The sequence below is a fragment of the Pempheris klunzingeri genome, chromosome 12 (genome assembly GCF_042242105.1).
Source record: "Pempheris klunzingeri isolate RE-2024b chromosome 12, fPemKlu1.hap1, whole genome shotgun sequence".
NCBI lineage: Eukaryota > Metazoa > Chordata > Actinopteri > Acropomatiformes > Pempheridae > Pempheris > Pempheris klunzingeri.
The window spans coordinates 3,271,584-3,294,568 of record NC_092023.1 but is presented as its reverse complement, the minus strand read 5'-3'; the positions used below and the strand labels follow the sequence as shown (position 1 = coordinate 3,294,568).

The window sequence follows — 22,985 nt, the reverse complement described above, 5'->3', positions numbered from 1 at the left end:
CTTCTATATTTCTGATATAATTTAGTGGGCAGTGCCAGTGAACTACATATATATGTCAAGTATAAACTGAGTTGCAAAAAAAAGATGAAAAACTGAGTCCTGAGCTGAATCTGAATATTCCACAAGAGTGATTGTGATTACTACAATTCAGCCTGTTGGGAAGTTGTTGTCATAGGATAAATATATTTCACTGTGACTCAACACACATAGAACGAATTTTTCCTTCCAAACATTACAACACTATTATTAGGTTAAGTGAAAAGGCCAACCTGCTTTCTCTTCCAGCTGTTTGAAAGGCTTGCTGACGCTTTCCAGCTGCCTGGCTAAATCTGCTTTGAGATAGTCCTCAGCCACCATCGCTGTGAGCTCTGCGTGGACGGCCTCGGCCTCTTTCAGCTTCTTCCTCTCCTCTCTCAGCTGAGATGAGATGCTGTGGACGTCCTCCAGCTGCTTCTTCACAGCATCGGGCTGGGTGCTGTGGCTCTGATGGTTGGTGAACTGATTCTCCAGCTGAGTGGTGGTCTGACTAAGGCTCCTCAGCAACTCCTGAAAATGCTCCGTCTTCACCGCGGCCTGGTCAATGAGGCTGTCTCGCTTGTCCAGCTGTCCTGTGAGGCCTTGCCACTTCTGGGTGACGGCAGCGAGTTGCTCCCTCACCAGCTTCCCACTCGAGGGGTCCTGGTTGTCTGAGGAGCTCAGGATGGCAGAGGCAGCTTCCTCGAGTTGCTCATATTGAGGTTTTCGGCTCTTGAATTCATTCTGGAGGATCTGGAGGGCAAAAATCAAGACAAGATGAGCATGTCCTCAGAAAACCACAGCAAATACTGGTTCTTCAGAGTTAATCCCAGCATGCACCATGCTTACCTGAACTTGTTGCTTCTGCATTTTGAGCATGTTGGGGTCTATGGAGAGGGGTCCAAGGACGCTCATCATCAGCTCTTTCTCTGAGAGCCACTGGCCAAGCTGCAGCTCAGTTGTTTGGAAGATGTCCAGATTCTTGTTGGACTGCTCCAGGTGCTGCTTCCTCTCCTCTACAGAGCCGCTGATATCTGCCCAAGCAGCATCTGAGCAGGAGGGCAGAACAATCACACCAGTCTGCATTAGTCAGCACAACAGCACCTCTCCGTCCACCGTCCTGCTGTGAGCTTTTCAAACCTCCCACTGTGCAGGACTTGGCACTGCAAATGTGTTAATTTAACTGGTGTGGCAGAGAGCAGGTATCTAGTAAACATGTACTGTATGTATGTGCTTTGTAGATGAACACTAGTACTAACTGGTCTATATGCAGTTTTATAAAAGCCTTTACTCAAAGGCCAGAAGCTGTAATGAGATACACTTTTCATCAGCCACATACCTCTGACAGTTTCAGTGACATAAATTACCCAGGGCCATCTGGAGACAACACCTTGGTGCATACCTATTTCTGCCAGCATCTGCTTCCATTTTGCTGCCTCTGGGGAGTTTGGATGAGTCTTAATCAAGTTGAGGAGCTTCTCTCTGAGCTTCTGGTGCTGCTCCTGCTTTTGCTTCATGTCATCCTCAAATGCCTTAGAGAATAAAACAAATTATATTCACTGAATCCTGTGATTTCCAATTCCAAGAGTGTCATTTGACGATCTCATTCACAGCAGAACAAAGCCAGCTAATTAAATTCAAAACACTCCGTTTGGCGAGCGCCAGCAGCACTTCTGTACCTTCTGCTGCTCAAGCTGTGTTTTCACTGAATCTTTCTCTGTGGCTGCATTGTTCCAGGATGCTGCAGTCCTTTTCATGTCCTTCAGCCAAGTCAACATGCCGTCCGTCTCCTTTTGAGCCTCTTTCACCTCCTGCAACAAACTACTCAGCTCTGCTGCTCGACTCTTCAGCGTTTCCCCGAGACTCTGATATCCCTCGTTGACGAATGACATGTTCTGCTGAATAAGCATCAGCTCTGAGAGAAGGAAAATTCTATTAGGTTTCCTGACCAGATGTTCAACATGAGGTTATATTAACAGCGAGGCACGATTAATATAGTAGCCGTATGGTACAGCATGTTCACAATGTCAGTTAAGGAAAAGCAGCTCCCTGCCAACTCAAGCATTCGGCTTCACAATAAAACATTACAGTAAATGATGACTTAATTAGAAAGACAGTGGGCCTGATGAAAGAACCACTCGTATAAACAGATTTGTTCATAACTGACTAATTTAAAAGAATTTGCACATTTACTAAAATGAGTCCTTAGTCTGACTGCTGTAAGTCTTGACTGCTGTTTTAATTAGGAACTGTAATGTCTTCATTTGAATAAATCTGGAGTTTAAATTTTATGAAATCAACTAAAGTAAAAATAAATCTTCCGTAAAACTGATATAGTGTCAGTGTAATGTGCATATTGGCTTTTTCCTTTTCATAGATTTTTCCTTTAGACTTTATGAGTATTTCCAACAGTTCATTAATATTCTCACACTCCAACAGCTGCCTCAGAGTCTCTCAGCAGGTTCATTCCTTGTGACTGCCTCCCATTTCAGTCATGGACTGCTTTGCTGTAAGTGTTTCCAGGATCTAGGTTCATGTCGAACCATCCGTATTATTCTGTCAAAAAGCCGCTCTGTAATGACTCAGTGTTGACTGCTGATTGTTTTGTCATATAGTTTGTCATATATTTATCTACTGATTTTCACTTCTAAAGGGGTACTTCTTATTTATTTTTTTACAATTGCATGACATGTTTTGAGTGAAACTTGTCTAAAAATGGAGCAGAACTTGGAGCCTTCTGAAGGTTTTTGGGGGTGTGAGATCTTGGGAATATAAACAGGTGGCATTCATCAAGTTGAAGTCAGTAATTCATGACAAATCTGTGCAGTTAGAAGGGTTTCAGTGAACCTCACGTGGAAAAATGTACGAGGCCCAGTGAGCGTAGCTCCCATTTATTCTTATCATATGTCCTCTGTGTGTGCGTGTGAGGGTGTGAATGGATGCTGGGCCTTTAAATTCAGATTATTTCATGAAAAAGCTCAATAGAAATTCATGAAATAACTCACATCCTGTGGAGTTGAGTCTTAATTGCCCAATAGAGACATTAAAAACAGCAATAAGCTCCCTCTGTCTTATTACTCACAATCAGAAGCTGCTATATGTTTGGCTTACGAGCACCACAGCAATAACAGTGTGTTGAAAACCAGCCATGATACCAACACAGCAGACTACAAACTATATATTTCCTCAGCAGCAGCAACATACAGACGTATTACCTTTATTGGTTAGGTAGGAATGGCTCCCTGGACCACCACCGTTAGTAAGAGCTGATGCAAAGACATAAGACAAAGCTTGTGTGAAGGACTAGCAGGACTGTTCCCAAAAGGTTTTTCCATGATCTCTAATGGTTAGTGATTATACAGCACCCAAACACCATGCTTCCCATTCCAGTGAAAGATTCAAAACTGTGAGGTTAAGTGTGCTGACGTTTACCTGACTTGTTAGGGGTCTTTGTCTTGGCAGGGGATGTGAGGAAAGTGATGAGGCTGCATAGCGCTGATCCTTTACTGTTCAGGTCTTGGACAGCAGGGTCTTTGGATGTCCATTCATCTAATAATCCCTGATGATAGATTGATCAGACAGATAAATATTACATAGGAGCATGGCACTGATAAGACATGAAGGCAAACGGTGATGTCTGAGAAGTCCTGTGAGAATAAACCAGAGAAAATGGATGATTTAGCTTCTCTTTTTTGCTTTTCACGCTCGATTCTGCATCTACTTCTATGATCTTCTCTGTAACATCATCTTTCTACTGGACAACATAGTGCTTCACTCCCAGATCTGCCCTGTGTAAACACTTGTCATCCATCTGTCACGAGTTGGCAGAGAGAGCAGAGTGATAGTGGGGAGTTTAGGGAGGACGGGACTATAATCTATTAGAATGCACTTACAGTACATCTATGTATTGCAAAACACTATTGTGCCAGAGGTTAGACTTTTTATTCATCTCATGACTCACAGTGACTATCTGCAGGTCCTTCTCCAGAGTTTTGACACTGCTGCTTGGCTGAACTGCAGGTACGCTCTCACTGGTCTGCTCCAGCCACTTGGTGAGAGCGCTGGCTGCAGATCTGAACTCTCCCAGCTGGTCCTGACAGGATGACACCTCCTCCTCCCTGTGGTAGACAACAATCAACAATGTCACGCATCCATCTGTGTGTGACCAACATTAATGTCAAGAAAACGGATGTGTGAAAAAATACAAATACATTCGCTGTCCCGACTTACTTTTCTTTGACCGTGGCTTTAAAGTTGTTGAAAATATTTGAGAGATTGTCCATCTTGCTCTGGATCTGGGCTTTGTTTCCATCGGGGCTTATTTCAGACAGCTCCTTGGACAGGCTCTGCAGCTTCTCCAAATCACTGGCATGTTCGGCCATCTCAGCTTTAGTATTCTGCAGTGGAATTACAAAAGCCAGTTTTCGATGGGAACACTGCACTACTGACAGACACCTAACAGCAGCAGCAGCAGCAGCACACTCACCTGCATCAGCTGCGACAGTTCATTGAACGTTTTCCCCGGCCCGTCTGTCTCCTGTAGATCTTGCGAACGCTTCACGACAAACTGCTGCACTTTGTCGGCGACCTCCTCAAACTGTTCAACCTTTTCCTTTAGCTGCTCCAGCTGTGAAATCTTTTGCTTATGTTTGTCGCAGGCGTCGGAGAAGCGCTGGGAGAGAGCGTCCATCTTAGACTGCAGGAGGGCAGCAGCAGGGGGATCTGCCGTCTCCACAAACTTCTTCACCTTGGCTTTCATGGCTGAGATGCTGCTCTGGCGACTTGCTATGTCCTGCTCTAATGCCTAAAAAAAGAATCAGAATCAGAATCAGAATCAGAATCAGAATTCTTTTATTGTCATTGTGCAAAGAAGCACAACGAAATTGAAATAAAAAAACAGCAGCTCTCGTGGACGGTGCAAACAACGGAAGGTGCAAAATACAGAATAGTGCAAAAGAACGAAGGAATAAACTTTAGTGCAAAAACTGTACTGGGGGGGTATTAACGTTGGATTTTTTGAAGAATAAAAAAAGATATGTACAAAGAATATATAAAAAAAGTATATACAAAAATATAAATAGGTGAAAGAACGTTCCTTTCTTTGGTTGGTTGTATTTTTGGTGTTTTGTCTTGTTCAGGTTGTGTTGTTGTTATTTATTTCGGGCAATGACAGCTCTGGGGTAGAAACTGTTCTTTAGTCTGTTGGTGCTAGACTTTATTGCCCTGAAACGTCTGCCTGAGGGAAGGAGTTGGAAGAGGTAGTGTCCCGGGTGTGAGGAGTCCCTGACAGCTCAGGTTTAATAGCGACATTAAGTGAATACAGAGCAGGTAGAATACAAAAGCAATCAGTGACGGCGTGATGGAGCGCAGCAGAGAGACGATACAGCTGCTGGAGCGCTGAAATGATGGCATGAATACATACTGCTTCTTTGCTGAGGATGTCTCCAATAGAGGCAGAGTCCAGGGGGATTTGGCCTTTCTCTTTCACACTGGCCTCCACTCCCTCCATCCATCCCATCATCTCATCCAAACCGTCCTGGACACTCATGGAGCGCGTCAGGGTGATCTGCAGTTTCTCGTTTCGATCACTTACAGACTTGGACAGGTTGTCATAGCGCTCAACTATGTCGTCTACAATGTGTGGAAACAAATCAGGTTATGTTTAAACCTGAACATGCTCTCATTGTCTGGGACAAATTTGTGAGATAAACATTTCAAACCAAAGCAGAAACCTATTTGGCTTGAATTACTTTGTTAAGGCTATAATTCAGGAAAAGGTTTAAAAGCATTTTTACGTGTAAGCCAAGAAAGCAATTAAGGAATACAGATGAGACACTCCAAAAGCCAAATTTCACGCTGCTAGCTCGTGTTAATTTCACAAAAGGAACATTGGACTCTTCGGGGTACGTTTTTACTTGCTACCAATGTACAGTCTGCATGCATATCAACAAGTAACAAGCTGCAAAGCAATGCATGAACTTTGAAACTGCACTTTCAAATCAGTAATCTGATGATTTATTATTCATCCTAATCCCATTACGTTACTGTAGACGCTGCAAGTCCTGCTTCCTACTTTGATTTTTGCCTCACCTACTGTCTCCTGGATCTCGTCTGAGTTGCTCAGCAGGTCTCCTTCAGATGTTACCAAAGACTCAGCCGTTTTGCGTAGTGTATCAATCGCAGTCTGATGTCCTGTCATCTGAGCTTGTAGGGCCTGTGGGTCAATACGTAAGAAGAGGTCAGAGAGAATAAAACTGTATGCACATAAAAGAAAAATGTTCATTTTGCATTTCACCGGATAACAAAACAACCGTGAGTGCAATGATGTCTGGACAACACTGGCGGAACTGTTCCACAGGTGTAGTTAGATGGACCTGCTTCGACTTAAAGGCCTCAGATTCTTTGCAGTGATTTGTAACCAAACCCAAAGCTCCAGCGCTCCTTGGTTGGCCCACAGGCGCCTCTTATCTGGGTATATCTATGCTGTAAGCCACTACCTCCCTACAGAGAAATGTTCAGGCTAACTGCAGCCAAAAGCTTTGACAGAGACAGCCTGCTTTCTTATCCTCCTGTAGGAGTGTGTAGGCTGCAAATAACTGGAGTTAAACTATTCACATGTGGGTTTGAATTAGAACACAGAGCTAAAAATAACTGTGTTGTACTTAAGTCAGTGGAAACACTGTATATGGTAAGACAGGTCTATTGTGCCGTGACCTTGTAACCGAGTCACTGCTTCAAGTTTTGCATGTGTTACTTCTAAATAAAGTTATTCTTCCTTTATTTATACGGGTCATCCATCACTTAATATCCATTAATAGAGTTGATGGAAGCTGTGGGAAGAACAACTTCTAGCTCAGGCAAGGTGAACTCAATCAGTCAGTGTTTTTTAACTGAACTGTAAAGAAAAATATGTTAATTTAACATCCTGAACAACAAAATCAAAAGAGCTTTTTCATAAATCTGAGTTGTTCAACACAAAATGCTGAAGTTGGACGTTAGGTCTCAGCACTGCTGCCCTGGCTTGTGGTTTTTCTTGCCTTGGTCTCCTCCAGCTGCTTCTGTAGTGTTTGTGGATCAGCTGCTATGGCCTCCGATTGCTGCTTTCTCGCCTCGTCCTCTGAGCTGTTGAGCCACTTCAGCAGAGCAGCGCTCGAGTCGTCATATTTCTTGTATTTGTCAACCACATCTTTGAGGTTGTTGCCGAGCTGATTGCACTGCAAGAAAAGGAAATCATACTGTATGAGATGCAATATTCAGAAAGCAGATAACTAGATATTCATTGAGATAACAATGACCATTAGATGGAAAACTGGAAAAATTTCTCTGACACTGTGAAGACTTATTATTTTTATTTTCAATGCAAACGCTCCACCCAGTGGTAAGAATAAGTCATTGCAGCCTGTCAGGACCCATCTGATGACCGCAGTCTCCATAAATACCTGAGAATGTAGTGTTTTATATCGGCTGGCTGCTGAATCCAACTTGTCCTTGACAGCAGAGCAGGTTCCTGAAGTATCCACGTGCAGCGGAGCATTCTTAGCTAGAGGGTCATTCAGTCCGCAGGCTTTAGCCACATCCAGCACCTTCTGTCCTGAAATGGTGATGAAGCGAAGGTCCCCTTTGTGAGAAATGACATCCTCCGAGAAGATTTTCTGTCGCTGGAGTTTATCACTGATGATGTTGAGGGAGCCTGCAGGAGCTCCTAGCTCCTCCATCTCTCCCTCGGCCTGGTTCATCCAGCCCTCAAACTCCTCACAGTCACCCTGGAACTTCTTCAGCTCCTCCTGGACACACTGCAGCTGCTTCATCTGCTGCTCAGTCTGCGTGAGAGAGGCTTCGTAGCGTCCTCTCAGCTCCTGGATGTTCTTCTGCAGCTTCTCCTTCTCCTCGGCAGACAGCACGTCAGCCTTCTTGTCGAGCAGAGCCTGAGCAGACTGGGTGGCCATGATCAGATCCTGCTGCTGGGACAGGATCTCCTGATGACGGGCCTGTGGGAACGTTTTAACATCATTTAACATGATCATCCATTTACAATTATCACTTTACTGGCTTTAAATGTTGTTCCAAGATTTAAGATTCCCTCTTCCTGTTTCTTTAATCTCAAATTTTAAGCCAGCTGGATACTACTGACACAATTTGACACATTAAACTGCCTGTATGTAGATTTCACACTGTCATCCATCTCATCTAATATAAAATAACAAGTAACAAGTTGTACTTTAATCTTTTTAATCTTTTCTTTGGCTTCAATAATTCCTTATAAACATTTACTATTTAACAGATTTAGAACCTGATTATCACACACAGTAAATGACTTTATTAGAAGTTTAAACAGTGCTGCTAATCGTGTAGATTTAACCATGATGATCTGCTTTAAGTGATGCCCTGAAATTTTAAGTAACTTGTGCACCGTTGAGACAGAAAGTCAGTACCTGCAAACATTCTGTGTGTCTTAGAGAATTTTCACATTTTGACAGCAAACCACCCATACCTTGACCCTGTCATGCTGCTTATCCAGGTCCAGGGAGGCGTCGTTCTTGCCACCGGCCTCTCTGCCAAAATCTTTCTCAGCGGTCTGTAAAGCGTTTCCATTGGCATCGTCATCCTCTCCTATCAGTCCCTTGGCTGAGGTTTCCTCTGGCAGGTTTCCATTCTCTTTACTTATATGGTCAGTTTGATCCAGACCACTCTCGTTTTCATTCCCTATGTTGGATATCCAGTCCAGGAGACCTTCAATCTTGTTCTTACTCTCCTCAAGCCGCTCAACAGCTGCTGCCTGAAAAGACAGAGAGAATATTTTATGTCAACACTGAGTTTAGAAATACGCTGATTATACTGAAACAAGTATCTGGATCCTGGTGCATGAAATAGTTTTCCTTTTTTAACCGAAATGGAGGTAATCTGAACTCTGACCTTTTCACTCTCCTGTTTTATGGCTGTGGTAACAACCTTCTCCAAGTCTTTCCTGGACTCCTCGGCCCGCTGGTTGATGAGCTTGGCTTTGCTTTTAGCCTCTTCCAACTTGCTTTCAATGACGGCGATTTGATCTGGAGTCAGCTTGCTGCGGTTCTCCTCCAGAAACTTTTTAGTACCGGTGATGACCTCATTCAAGGCACTGGCGTTTGTCAATACATCTTTTTGCAGAGCCTTGATATCAGACAGGCATAAAGCAGCAGGAAGAGGGTCATGGAAAAAAAACAGGTGATTTTAACTGATGAAAACAAAGAAAAGGGGATTTATTCAAACCTGATGCTCCTGCTGGTACTGCTGCAGGTCGGTGACACTCTCAGCATTCTCAGCCTGCTGCTGATGACCAATCAGATGGTTTTCTGTCAGGGTGAGATTATCACACACTTCCTCCAACTTCTCTGTAAACTCTTTGTGTTTCTCCAATACAGACTGTCCAAGAAGAAGAAGAAAAAAACACCAAGTAAATATCACATTTGACAACGAAACGCAATTAGAGGTCATTAAGCAAATTCACATTCGTGCTCAATAAAACATTCACATGAAACTGCACATAAAGGGTTACTTCCTGTGGTCTGAGTCGACACGGACATCAAACAAAGGAGGAGAGACTATTCAAGCACTTAGAGGTAACATGCAAAATCTGCTTCAGTGTATATTTTCCTTCATCATAAGAGAATCTAGTATGCTGTAAACATGCTTCGTTGCCCGTCGCCACTTTGGTGTCGTGATAGTAAAAAGCACAAAGGGACATTATGTGCAGGGTGTTAATGGGTTTGTGCTCCAACAGAGAGGATGCATTCTGTCCACTGTTAATTGTTCACTGGTGTCTTGGAGGCCTGTAGAATACAACCAGCACAGCGGTTAGTCTGCAGCAGTGATGAAGCACTTATTCATGCAACATAGTTATTTTCCCTAAACATTTAGACATTTAGATTCACAGCAGAAGTCCTGGAAACAAAAGTCATTCACTTCAGAGTGCTTTTAACAAAATACACTGAAACATTAGGATTAAAAAAACTTTAAACACTGGTTATTTGTCTAATTTTCAATTTAAATCCATAAAAACTGACATAAAAGTTAAACATCTGTATAGAATGAATTGACAATATGTGTAGTGATAATGTGACGTGTGTGAAATGTCATGAATGACCTGTCTGCTCACTGACTGTGTTTGAGCTGATCTACTTTTTATTCTAATTCACCGATCATGCTACGATACCAACGCTAACAACCGACCTGTAACACACCTTATAAAGAAATTATCAACTTTACTTTTCATTTTCAAACCAAACACGAACAACTGTGTGTTCAACTGTGTATCCACAGGCAGACCTTCTCGTGGTCTTCCCTCTCCTGGGTGTCCAGTAGGACATCTAAAGCGCTCCGCTGGGCAACAAGCTTTTCTGTCTGGTCCCTGAATGCTCGCTGAGTGCTGCTGAGGAACTTCAGGAGGTAACTGCTCTGAGCTGGACTCAGGAACTGAGCGTGCTCAGAAATAAAGCACTGGATGTCAAACGTGACATCCTCTAACTTGAGCCTGGCTTCTTTCAGCAAATTGCTTTGTGTGTCCTGAAAGAAAAGATGGAGATATGTCGAGTTTCTGCTTTCTAGTTACTATAAATATTGCACGTTCTTAATTGGACTTGAAAGATACCTGATTCTGCTGAATCAAGTGTTTCAGTGTGTCCACATCACATTCGTTTAAATCCACGGCACAAATCTCAGAGCTGGTCTGGATGAGTTTCGCTACTTCATCAAGATCACAAAGGTTTTTGTGATACGTTGTTTCCAAATGTACCTAAAATCACATTTAAAGTAGTCAACAGCTGATGTAACTATTGAATCATTCTATCTAATTTACTAGAAATGAACACTGACCTTTCCCTTTTCCATTGCTTGATCTAGGGAGTGTCTCCTTTCTGCACACATTTGGGAAACAGCAGTGAAGTTTGGCTCTAACTCCAGATATGTTGAGGTCAAATCTTGATGGATTTGGATGGGAATGCCCTCATCGGCAGAATTTAAGAGCTGTTTGGCTTTATCCATATCTGCTGTCAGAACACCAGCCAGTCTAGAGAGCTGGGACTCCAAAGACTGGATAGAAGAGCACATTTGGTCAGGATCTTACACGTATGTATGTCAAGACAACAACTCATATAGCTTGATGGTAGTTTATATATGACAACTGTGCATCAGTTCACTTCTAACCTGACATTCCTCTATTTGGATCTGCAGCTCCTCCATGTTGTTGCCCATGGCTGCCTGGGCTAAAATGTCATTTCTGACATCATCTAAAACATCAGTGTGATCCTGCAGCCTCCCGACACACTCCAAGTAATCCTGGATGGAGAACAGCTGTGGGAAAATTAACCACACGACAAAAGTGCAGCAGCTGTTACTTGAGTCAAAAACTGAGGGAGGAGGTTGGCTGAAATAAACAAACTAAAATAATGTACCTTATTTTTCACCCGCTCGACTTTGCAGGCATCCGAGCCGGCAGACGGCTGAGGGGACGGCTGATGTCTGTCATCTTCTGCTGAGCCCTCATCTTCTCCCTCCGAGCTCTCCTCCCTGATGCTCTCCAGGATGTGCCGCCGGTCCTCCTGGGAGTCACCCCCCAGAGCACTGTTCAGAGTCTCCATCACTTCTTGAAGCATTGAAAGGTCTTGGCTGGAGGAAACAGTCTTAAGAACCTGCAGCAGCTGCAGCTGGATATTTGGGGTATCCGGTCGTTCTGTCTGCTCACAGACTTCCTCTCCCTGCAGTATCAGCTCAGAGTTCTCTATTTCGTTGTCGGTTGAACTGGTATTTTGCTTCAGCGAATCCGTGAGAAGGTCTGGGTGGCTGCTCTCTGTGGGTCCCTGCGGTGCGTCTCTCTCATGAAAACTGCCTTTTTCTACAGGTTGTGGAATATTCAGAACTAAAGCAGCACTGCATTCACTGTCTCCAGTTTGTGCCTTTTGCAAATCACTGACATTAGTCCCACTTGGAATCATTGTCCCTTGGTCGTCTACACGTGTCCTTACAGCCGTAGATAACGCTGATGGAGCTGAACATGAAACATCAGACGTCATGCAACTGTCTGACAGGAACTCAGTAACCGCCTTGGGATGCTCAGGAGCACACAAATCAAATGTTTGGTTCTCTGGTAGAATATCAGATCCCAACCTCTCTCCCAGTGGAGCTTCAAACTGTCCTGATTTAATCTCTGACACTTTTCCACCAATATCTACATCACCTGTCTCTGCTGTGTGACCATTCCTTGACACAGAGATCTGCTGTGTATGACTTGTTAAAGTGCCCCCCTGTTGCCTCTCTGGGGAAACGTTGTCTGTGTTAAACTCAGCATCATCTGTAGCACCGTGCTGTGAACTTCCCAAATCTTTACCGACCACCACTGTTTCAAGAGGAACTCTGCTCATAGTTTGAGAGAAGAGCTCTGAATCTCCGACATCAAAACTCTTGTGACCCACTTCATAAGAAGGCGCCTGTGACTGTGGGGATCTCTCACCGACGAGCTCGCTCTGATTTTCAGAGCACCTGGGCTCACATTCAACCCTAAAATCACTTTCTGGGTGAGGAGCTGATCGCTGAGCCGATCGGCTTCTGCTGCCATCTTCTGCGATGTTGTTGTCATAGCTACAGTTACCGCTGGATGCAACTGCACTTTGAGCCGCATCCCAGGGCGATGAGTAATCTGTGCTCGGAGTTGGCTCGCTGTCCCAAGGTGACTGAGCTGCACTCGTGTCACTCTCTGCTCTACTTTCCTCAGATAACACGTTGCACTGTGATGAGGACATGTCTAATCCACTCTCACAAACGGTCTCATTTCCCGCTTGGACATCATATCCAGCAATTACAAAAGAATTATCAAACAGCGGGCTGCCAGATTTAGCGGCATATCGAGTCTGGCTTTCTGGATCAGCACTGATGCCAAAGGTTCTGTCGCTCGGACCGGACGGACGTGACTGAGTAGCTGGAGCAGAGTTTTCAATCACAACGCTGAATACATCAGCTTCATCTGTCGGCCGGCTATTGATTACACCCAGTGAGTCACCGTCTCCAGCCTGTAAAGGTGATTTATCCCCATGATGAGTACACTCTGCAGTAACCTGACTCCACAAGGGGGATGAGATCATCAGAGACTCGTGACCACCAACCCAGGGAGGGAAATGATGTAGATAATTACTCATCACTTCTGAATCCCCTTCGTAACTGTCTAACTCTTCGTTATCAGCCTCCTCATTGGTCAGATCGAGCACCATGACAGCAACCTTCTTCTCAGTCACCTGTGGCATATTTTCAGTGTCACTGATATTAATTAAGCCTAAATTATGATCATCAGAGATGGAGTAAGCCCAGTTTTCTTCTGGGTAAATGCTGGCTGTGGGGTCTGAGTTAAAGATCCCACCAACACTCTCATCTTCAACTACTTCAGACTGCAGTGACTCACTGATACTAATGGTGCAACCAGACCTCAATATCATCTGTTGTTCCATTATGTGAAGAACAATATTTGAGGATGTGGATCCATCTGACGCTGCCTGTTTTAAAACACTCACCGCTCCCTCCTCATCTTCCACAACCCCTCCTTTTTCACCCGACTGTAGGCCAAGCAGCTTCAGCGCTGTCCTCTCATCAACTAGGCCCTTAGACAGAGCTGCCTCCAGGTCATAGCGTCTCCCAGAGGTGACATCTAAAATGCCCCCTTCTTTCATCTGTGCCTCCAGAAGCTGAATGGCATAGTCCCGCTCATTTTCACCCTCCAAGTCGTCGGAGCATAAAAACGCAGCTTGGGTATTGCGTGAGCCTTCTGACTCACAGCAAAGTGAGTCAGGGTCGTAGTACGGTAGCGTCTGAGGGCAGGAATCAAACACCCTTGAAGGAGAGTGAACATTTCTGCTCACAGACCATAAACCGGGAGGGACCGTCATCACCGGAGTATCAAGGTCATCATCACCAGCACCTTCAACATCCATCTGGAAATCATTTCTGCAAATTCTCTCAGCAAATTCCCCTGACGTCCACCTGTTTGTGCTGTTCTGACACGTGCTTTTCTCTGCTGCACCAGGCTCTGTGATGTCCATGTCAGCGTCGTTATCTACGACATTTTCCCTCACAGGATCTTGTTTCAGAGCTTTCTCATTTCCATGCATTTTCTCCTCAAAGGTAATTCTTCCATTGCCCGAGGAAACAAAGTGACGAGGGTCACAGATGGGTTGGTCGCATGTCATTAACTCCTCTGTTTCCTCATTTATGTGCAGCGGAGTCTCTAAATCCACCTGTTCTGAATGATGTCCAACATTTAGAGTCAGAGAAGTTACGTTTTTCTCAGTGTTCTCCGAAAATACTGAATCTTCAAGAAAGATTTTAACCATTTTACTCAGCTGTCTATCGAGTATCAGGACCCTCTGGCCTGAATCAGGGTCTATGTAACTGTTCATCATAACGTAGGTGGTGAATAACTGCTTTGCCTCTGTGTAAGTAGGGATGTTATCAACTTTGGACCAATCTGCAGCATGACGGCATCCATCAGCTGTGAGCTTTTTATACATGAGCCAAGACGAGAACTTTTCATTAAGGTGATCAGCGTCAGGAAATACATCAGGAATTTCTATAGATTTCAAAACTTCTGCAGAATAACTGTCGATAAAACCGCTTTTAACGGCCGAGGTGTAATCTACCACCTCTGACTTTTCTGGAATGTAAAAAGCTGTTATTTTTTCATGATTACTGAACAGTCTGCTGGTAAACTCGTCGGTGGTGATCTGTTGATCATACTGGAATGAGGTGGACACAGTTTGATCTTCCCCAGAGGGAGGCAACACAACCCCTAAAAACTGCCGCTGATTTCCAAGCACAGTGAGCGTGCTGCTCGAGCTCATCAGATCACACTGGACGGCTGCATCCAACTTTAGCCCGTCACTATTTTGGAGGTTCCCAATGCTGCTCATAGCATCCTCTGACACCGCAGGTATATTGTTGGGGTCGCCTACATCCTGAGCAGCTAACAGCCTTGACACGGCCTCCTGATCACTTAACCCATCATGAGAAGACCTCAGAGTGTTAATATCCCTCCCTGATGTCAGTGATTGATTTCTGCTGAGGCACTCTAATATCAGTCTGTTGACCTGCGCAGGCTCTAAGTGGGACACATCTTCAGCACCGCTGGGATTCATCACACCCTCACAGGTCTTTTGCCTCTGAAGAATCTTTACATAGACAGAAGCAGGTATTAAACCACCTTGAAATGCCCTCTCCAGGGTCAGTGTGTCCCCTGTGTAGCACGCCTTCAGTCCATCACTGGCTTGTTTGACCTCCATCATCTTGAGGATCGAGTCCTCGCCCGTGGACCCTTCCCTCGCTGCTGCGATGTCGGAGAGCGACACAGAAGAGACATCTGAACTCTGTATGCACTTGCTTATTTGGTTCAACTCTGGGAAGTGGTTCAGAGTGGATTTATAAACAAGATCTTGTTGGGAAGCTTCATTCCAGTCCAGACCGACACGTGGCTCACACTGAAAGAGGCTGGAGGACTCAGGTGGGGCCTCTGGGGGTGCAAAGCCAGTTATGTGGATCATCAGTCCAGTCCCATGTCCTGCATCACTGGGCTTAAAATCCTACAGGAAAATGAAAATTACAAATTACTGGATTGTTTTCATCATCAAAAGCTGTATTATCTACTGTAACTACTGTGCAGTAAGTTTTCAAAACGTGTACTCACCAGCGGACAAACACGGGCATGTTAGAACATCGTGTACACAAATGCAAGACCGCATCAGGGTTGCAACAGGAGAGTGACGAATAACACATTTAAAGCTATCATGCATCTGGGAGTGCAGTGTCCAGCGTCTTGCAAAAAGAGGGTAGTTAGTCACATCACATACTGTAGGTACAGGGTTATGTGTCATATCTGTTATCCGGCTGACGTTTCAAGTCAAGCACATAAAAAGAAAACCGTGAAATTTCAGACCAAAGCCGAAGCATGTTTACAGCATACTCAGGTTCTCTGAGCTTCAACTGTCTTTGATTTCTGTCTCTAATGATCCAGTGGACGAGAATAAGAAGAGCAAAAGACAGCTGCTCACACCGTACGAGGAGGAAGAGGAGGAGGAGAAAGGTTAGTCATGCAGCTGAACATCAGGTGCCGCTGTTTTCCAACACATTATAGGACACAAATGCAAACCGCTGAATAGAACAAGCAGCCTGTTGCCCAACCTCTTCTGCAGAGGTCGTCTGGTCCGAACAGTGTTGGGAGAGGTCACTGTAGGCCTGATTGAGTGCCTTCAGCTGCTCCTGGGCCTTTTCTCTTTCCTCTTCAGTCATCCTGTGAGGAGACAGAATGATAAAAGAGTGAGGCTGAGACTTCAAACGGTGGACAAAGTCGATCACAGCGGCTTCACTTACTTGTCACTGTGTTTGTTCAGCATCATCTGTGTGGCCCTCAGTGCTTCTGCTATTTGTTCCTTCTTAGTGACCATTTCCTCCACTGACACCTAGAATATCAAACAGTGATGCATTAACGCTTTGCATGAAGCACATTCAGTCTCCTTTACTGTTTTGAGTAGATATCAATAATACTGCTGTCACCAATGTGATTATAGTAAACACATGCTCACACTAGAGTTGTTTTAAAAAGACTGACGTTTTCTGACTGACTTATTCATATAAGATATATCAATTATTGAATTATTAAAGACTAGATTAGATAGAAGCCCATACACAAAGTAATGCAACCAAATAGAGCAGCTATTCTATAAATATTCAGTTTTTGGGTGCATTATTTTTTTCACACCCTGGAGACATGGAGAGACAGAATATTAGAAACACCTCCAGTGTCCTCATACAGATGGTTTCAGAATTTTACAAAAGAAAAGAAAATGAAGGAGGAATTCTAATCTGTCGTCATTACACTGCAATTTAATTCTGAAATATAATTTTATTTATATTTTTGTGTGCATAAAGTACAGTATATGCAAATAATAATAGTAATAATCATCATTTTTATTACCATTTATGTACTAAAATCATTATAAAACAACATTTTATGTCCAGTGGCCCAAATGACAGCACAGGACTGCATTGATTGCTATTGATTCATTTATTGAACGGACAGTGTGGACACTGTGGAATAAGTGGCTGGACGTTGTGCTTTAAAACTGCTGAGTGTATTTATAGTTCAGCCCAGTTTCTCTGATCATCACTGATCTGAACTGTTCACAGAGATGTAAAACAACCTCTACATAAATAGCAGCATGTAAAAATAAGTCAGTGCTCTAATTTTAGCAAGTTACCGCAGACTTTTCCATGCGTGATGATAAAATACCTTTTCTATCCTCTTACATTGGATAAATCTGTCACACCATCAGTGAAAACTAACCAAACTGCTTCTCAGCACTACTCTCACTGCTTTATACTAGTGTGGTCTATAACCCACATATGAGAAATTATAAAATGAATTGTGTGATATCTTTGGACAGACAGACGGGGACAAACATCTGAAATACACTTTGTAATATGAGTGCTTGTGCGACATGTACAGGTCAGCTGGAGGTGACTGAATTAAAATCCATCATATCATATGTAATATCATATGTATAATATATGGATTAAATGAATCAGAAATTCAACAGTGTGTTTTTATTAGAAATCAAACACTGTGATAGCAGAAGGCGGTGATATCATTTTGATTTTTAAAAAAATGCGCTTCATCGACAAACCAAAGCATTTTCTCATGTACAACAAAGACGCTGCAGCATTTGACGACAGCAAACATCGAAAAACATCACAAACAACTGCACAGTGTTTACCTGGGGCTTATTAGAAGCGTCTGTGTTGGCATTGCTATCTTTCAGAGCATTCCCATCATTGTTCGGGCTCTGTTTCACACTGGACATCCAGTGCAATAGTTTGCTAACTTTATCACCATGCTCTCTCTTCTCCTCATCAACAGATCTCTAGAATTAAAACAGACGGGGGTTTAACAAGGTTGTTAAGTTTGTTACAAAGCAAAAAAACGCCTCGAGGGGACGAATCCTGGGAGGAGAGAAGCAAAACAGATTTATAATCAGAATAAAAACGGCAAAGAGTTACAACAACCACTGTATTAAAATGGGTGTGTAAACAGAAAAAGGACATTCAACAGTGAAGTCAAAGCATATGTTTACAGTGTTTATTGTTTATACGCCCAGACATAATGAAATGTCGATTTGGCTCCGTAACCATGAATTTTTGTCGCCTCCAGTAATCTTAACCCAGTGTGGCTGTCGAACACACTTCGTTCTAGCGCCTCCTTGAACGTGATTCTCCTCTTGGTCTTTGGACACGTGACGCTTTTGGTGTGGAACTTCTCCTCTTTGAGCACAGACGCAGTGACTTTGTCAACAAGGCCGCTCTGAATGACTTCTTCGAGTGAGACTCTGTCGTGAGTGTCGGGGTTTATCAGTCCTCCAGTGAGGAGCTGGAATTCAATGCACCGAAAACCGGCGTCCTTTGGGAAGAGATTTTCCTGAATGGCCTGAGATACAGACAAAGTCTTTGAAGTCTTGGGGTGAGCGATGCCATTGAATGCCTGCTCAAACTGCTGGAGCAGCTGTTTCATTGCCTCATCTATAAGACCTCTTTTGACAGCCTCAGAGAGAGTAACTTTCTCCCCTGAAGACGGATCGCAAATACCTCCAGTGCAGGCCTGGGCCTCCAACAGCCTTAAGGCAGTGGCTCTATCAGTAAAGCCCTGCTGAAATCCCTGAAGAACTGACAGCCTCTTCCTCCGAGTGACATCCCAGAGACCGGCGATGGGGCTGTTCACATCTTCCACAACAACCATTCTTGAAAAGATGATGTCGGCAATCTCATAGATACTGAGAAGCCCACTGCGATAGCTCTCGAGCTCGGCTGTTTCGAGAAACCTCTGACTTAGAGCGGACTCTAGACAAAGCTGTCGGCCACTTTTGACATCGGTGATGACGTGGAGAGCGATTCCACTGGCGGCGACCACGGACGTTTCCTGCCATTCGCTCTCCTGCTGTGACAGAAACAGATATGTCCTCTTGTCAATGTGTCTCCCCTTGAACGCCTCGTACGCTGATATTTCGCTGCCACAGCTGCTGTCGACTACAGACACTCTATGAGAGCTGGCGGGAGAGGCGTCGGTTAGATGTTTCTCACCAAACGGGAAGAGAAACACACCACCATCGATGTCATAAAGGCACGTCTTCAGTATTTCAGAGTAGTACGCTTTCTGTCCGGTGTCCGGGTTGTGGAAACCTTTGGGGTTACTGACTGGATCATGCAGACCCTGGAGAGTCTCCTTGTTCAAAAGACCCTGATCAGCTGCAGCGCTAGCCGGCACCCTGACACCAGTCTCTGGGTTGATCAGTCCTCCAGTAGCTACCTGGACCTCCAGGATCTTCTTGCCTTTGTATCTATCGAGAATTCTTCCCTCCATTGCCTGAAACACAGACAGCTTCTTGCCATCGTGGATGTAGCCACTAACAGCTCTCTGAGCCTGCATCAGTTTATCCTTCAGGCCCGTCTCTACAACACCTCTCTCCAGAGCCTCGACGACTGAGTACGTTTGTCCCGTGGTCACATCTGTAAGGCTTCCTGTTGCAGCCTGAGCCTCCAGAAACTCGATAGCATACGTCTTTGCTAAGAAACCCTTCTCAGCAGCTTCTAGGAAGGATATCTTTTTCTTACTCGACTCCACATAAACTCCAGCAATAGCAGTCGGTTTGCCGACGTGCTGAGCGAGAGATGCTTGAACTTCTTCCCCTGCGATAAGGCCCGTCTCCAACTTACGCAGGACCTCTTCGCCCAGGAACTTAAATTTGAGTTCTGGGAGCTTTTGGGAAGTTGAATACATCACATTCAGTTTTCCCTCACTGCCTGTTTTCTCCTCTGATCTGCTTACAGTTTCACAAGTTTCACTGATCTGATATGTTCTCGTCTTACTGATGCTCTGTTTTTCATTTGTTAGCCCACAAAGAGCCATGTATCCCCGTGTTGTCACACTCATGGGCTCGTCAGGTCTGATTTGGCTCTTAAAGGTCACATTTTGCGTGTCTTGTTGTCGGCGAGTGGGGGTTTGATAAGTGGAGCTAATAACACTTTTCTTTGTTGGTGAATCAGGAAAGCTTTGGCTGTCAGTTACGTCCATTTTATCTTGTCTGACTTGTTTCAGCCCTTCGAGAACCGTTTCTCTCTCCATTGTTGACATCTGTAGATGTGACATTGGAACATTTTTAAGAGTTAATTAATAGAGTTAACTATAATTGCTAAAAAGATATTTTGATAAATAGTAAAATTAATAATTATTAAAACTATTACATTCAAATTCACTGTATTTGACAAAACTTAGGATATTTTATTGCAGAAATGCTGAACTAACGTCATCCATACCTCTGAGGACACTTTCATTCTGAGGATCTCAGCCTCCACGTTGCATTTTGCACTTTCATACGAAGGCACCATCGTCTGCATCACTGTGTGTTCTGTCTTCAGCGAAGCAGCGTCTTTGTCTTTCACATTGTGATGACCGGTTTCAGTCACTTCCTGTTTGTTCACCCTCTGGTTTTCAGGGTTCGTACTGACCCCGAGCGTCAAAAGCTTTTCCTGAAGACTTTTAATCTCTCTGACGTTCGGCTCCATTTGTCCCCGAACAGATCTCGCTTCGTCGTCCTTCAGTGTCAGCTTCCACTCGCTATCTGCCAACAGCTGTTTAAACTGACCCTTTGGCTGTTCATTGCAAAGAGCACTTATTTTTGAGCTGAGTGTAAGTTTGTCTTCCTCAAGCTGGGCGATGTGTGATCTGGCCTTTGTGAGGTCATGTCCGAGCTTCGTCTTTTCTTGCTGCAGTTTGTCCATTTTTACCTGCAGCTGCAGCTGCTGCTTTGTCTCCTCGGTGGTTTGATGCAGAGTTTTCATCTGTTTGCCGTCTTGTTTGAAATACTTGTTAAGCATCTCTGCTAACTCTTTGCTATGCGACTGCTGTTTTGACTTCTCGCTATCGCCTGAGATTTCTGTCTGAAGTAAAAAGAGTTTTTTCTCTATTTCAGTCTGCACTAGCAACAGCTGCCTCTCATAGCCGTCCTTCTGAAGTTCTAGTTTACTTTTCAACTCCTCCAGCATTTTCTTGCACTTCTCAAGTTGTTCCTCCATCTGCTGGGACTTCAGCTGAAGAGCTGAGTTTTCTTTTAGCTTTTGCTCGGCTTCGGTTTGGGCATGTTGCAGCTTTTCTTTCAGCGTTCTGACTTCAGATCCCAAAGTGATGCTTTTCTCTTGCGCCTCAGCTTTCTCCCTCTTCAGGATCATATTTTCATGTTGGAGATTTGATCTGGATTTGTCAGAACTCGATAACACGTCTTTCAGTGATGCTTTATGTTTCTGAAGCTCGGTCTCCAGCTGCGTTATTTTTGATTCTCTGACTTTTCTTTCTTTCAGCAGTTCATCTTTAGTACTTTGAAGGGAAGAGTTTAGCTCTGAAAGTTTAGCATTCAAGCCCTCAACCTTCCTGTCTGCTGCTCTCTTGTCGGCCTGAAGAACAAACATCTCCTGCTTCAGGTTCTCTGTAATCTTCTCTGAGCTGCTAGTTAACCCTTTAATACTGTGCTTATGTTTGAAAAGCTCCTCCTCTAACGCCTTGACTTTATTGAGATGCTTTTGATTCTCAGCCGCTTCCTTTTGCAGTTCTGCATTTTTCTTTTTTACCATCATGTTCAAATCATTAATCTCAGCATTTTGCACATGGATCTTTTGATTCGCAGAATTCATCTCAGCGAACACTGACTTAACCTCTGACTTCAGAGACGTTATTTCTTTCTCATAATTGGCAATATTTAAATTCAGCAATTTGATTTTCTGCTGTAATTCAGCCGTTTTCTTTACCTCGTCACTGTAATCCTGCAGCTTCATTTGGAGCTCATGGGAGGTCTGAGATTTCTTATTTAATTCCTCCTCAATAATTCTAACCTGTGACTTGTTTCCCTCCGCCTGAAACTTAAAGATTTTAATTTGCTGATCCTTGCTGTCACTTTCCATCATCACCCGATCAAGTTTAGCTCTCACGTTGTTCAGATTCTCTTCCACCTCCACATTTATCTGTTTTAACTCATCTACTTTTTTGTGCAATTGAGAAGCAGCTAAGTCACTTTTTTGAACTTCTGCTTCCAGGTTTTTACATTTGAGCTGTGACGCCTGCTCAGATCTCTTCATTAGGATGTTTTCTTCCTCAGCTGTCTGAAGCTGCTGTTTCCAGCTCTCTATCTCACTCTTTAAAGACTTAATCTTTTGCTCCGACAATGATCTCTCTTTTTCCAGTGACTCCATTTGGATGTGAAGGCCTCTAATATCACTGTCAGACGAGACATTCATCCTTGTCAGCTCATTGCATTTAGACTTCAGCTGATCTATTACCGCCTGCTTGGAAGCTACCTCTTCTTCCAAGTTGTTAATCTTGTAAATATTTTCCTGATCTATGGCACTTTTCTTGTGCAGTTCTCCTTGGGTGATCTTCAACTGCTCCTTAAGGCCTTCAACTTCAGTGCTTTGGAAAAACGCATTTTGTTCCAAACAAGCTTTTGCTCTTTGGAGAGATCTCACTTCCTCCTGAAGTTCATTAATGGCTTTCTTCATGTTCACTGCTTCCAGCTGGAGATCCTCAGACTTCTGTCTCATGTTGATCCTTTCAGTTTCCATGTCCATCTGCAGTTTCTTCAGTCTGTTATTATTGTCATCCAGCAGCTTTCTATAACTTTGTGCTTTCTCCTCAGCCATTTCTGCTCTTTTCTGGATCAGCGCTAGTTCCTCTAGTTTCTGCTGCAGGACATTCATCATCATGCTGTCATTCTCTCTGACTGCAGATGATTCAGGATCACTGTCGTCTGTCAACTGACTGTCAAATACCAGAGAGTGCTGATCCAGATCCTTTTCTTTAGCCTGGAGCTGACTTGGAGCTACCTGTTCCTCCAGGTTTGTTATTCTCAGAGCTTTGGGGCTCTCTG

The 22,985-nt window shown here is 43.9% G+C and overlaps 3 protein-coding genes across 3 annotated transcripts in view; all 3 read right to left on the bottom strand.

The window, feature by feature from the left end:
* The window catches only part of dst (dystonin), a 91,243-nt gene that overhangs the window by 31,655 nt on the left and 36,603 nt on the right, over positions 1-22,985 (bottom strand). Inside the window, exons 33-52 of the mRNA XM_070840652.1 lie at positions 17,796-17,942; positions 16,393-16,481; positions 16,204-16,312; positions 12,201-12,227; positions 9,262-9,414; positions 8,929-9,162; positions 8,507-8,791; positions 7,455-8,003; positions 7,053-7,229; positions 6,106-6,229; positions 5,438-5,646; positions 4,502-4,819; positions 4,246-4,412; positions 3,977-4,133; positions 3,448-3,574; positions 3,231-3,281; positions 1,695-1,930; positions 1,418-1,547; positions 865-1,064; positions 270-768 (exon numbers count right to left, since the gene is read on the bottom strand). Coding sequence (XP_070696753.1) covers positions 270-768; positions 865-1,064; positions 1,418-1,547; positions 1,695-1,930; positions 3,231-3,281; positions 3,448-3,574; positions 3,977-4,133; positions 4,246-4,412; positions 4,502-4,819; positions 5,438-5,646; positions 6,106-6,229; positions 7,053-7,229; positions 7,455-8,003; positions 8,507-8,791; positions 8,929-9,162; positions 9,262-9,414; positions 12,201-12,227; positions 16,204-16,312; positions 16,393-16,481; positions 17,796-17,942 — 3,988 coding nt within the window. The remainder of the gene's footprint in view (positions 1-269; positions 769-864; positions 1,065-1,417; positions 1,548-1,694; positions 1,931-3,230; positions 3,282-3,447; positions 3,575-3,976; positions 4,134-4,245; positions 4,413-4,501; positions 4,820-5,437; positions 5,647-6,105; positions 6,230-7,052; positions 7,230-7,454; positions 8,004-8,506; positions 8,792-8,928; positions 9,163-9,261; positions 9,415-12,200; positions 12,228-16,203; positions 16,313-16,392; positions 16,482-17,795; positions 17,943-22,985) is intronic.
* Positions 10,294-12,051, bottom strand: LOC139211253 (dystonin-like). The gene is made up of 5 exons (XM_070841540.1): positions 11,442-12,051; positions 11,194-11,340; positions 10,864-11,079; positions 10,640-10,783; positions 10,294-10,554 (listed from the first exon to the last, which is right to left on the bottom strand). Exons 1-5 carry the CDS (start codon positions 11,979-11,981, stop codon positions 10,294-10,296), a joined length of 1,308 nt encoding a protein of 435 aa, XP_070697641.1. The 5' UTR covers positions 11,982-12,051.
* Positions 18,158-21,297, bottom strand: LOC139211252 (desmoplakin-A-like). The gene is made up of 2 exons (XM_070841539.1): positions 20,386-21,297; positions 18,158-19,828 (listed from the first exon to the last, which is right to left on the bottom strand). The coding sequence occupies exons 1-2, from the start codon at positions 21,295-21,297 to the stop codon at positions 18,158-18,160; spliced, it is 2,583 nt and encodes an 860-aa protein (XP_070697640.1).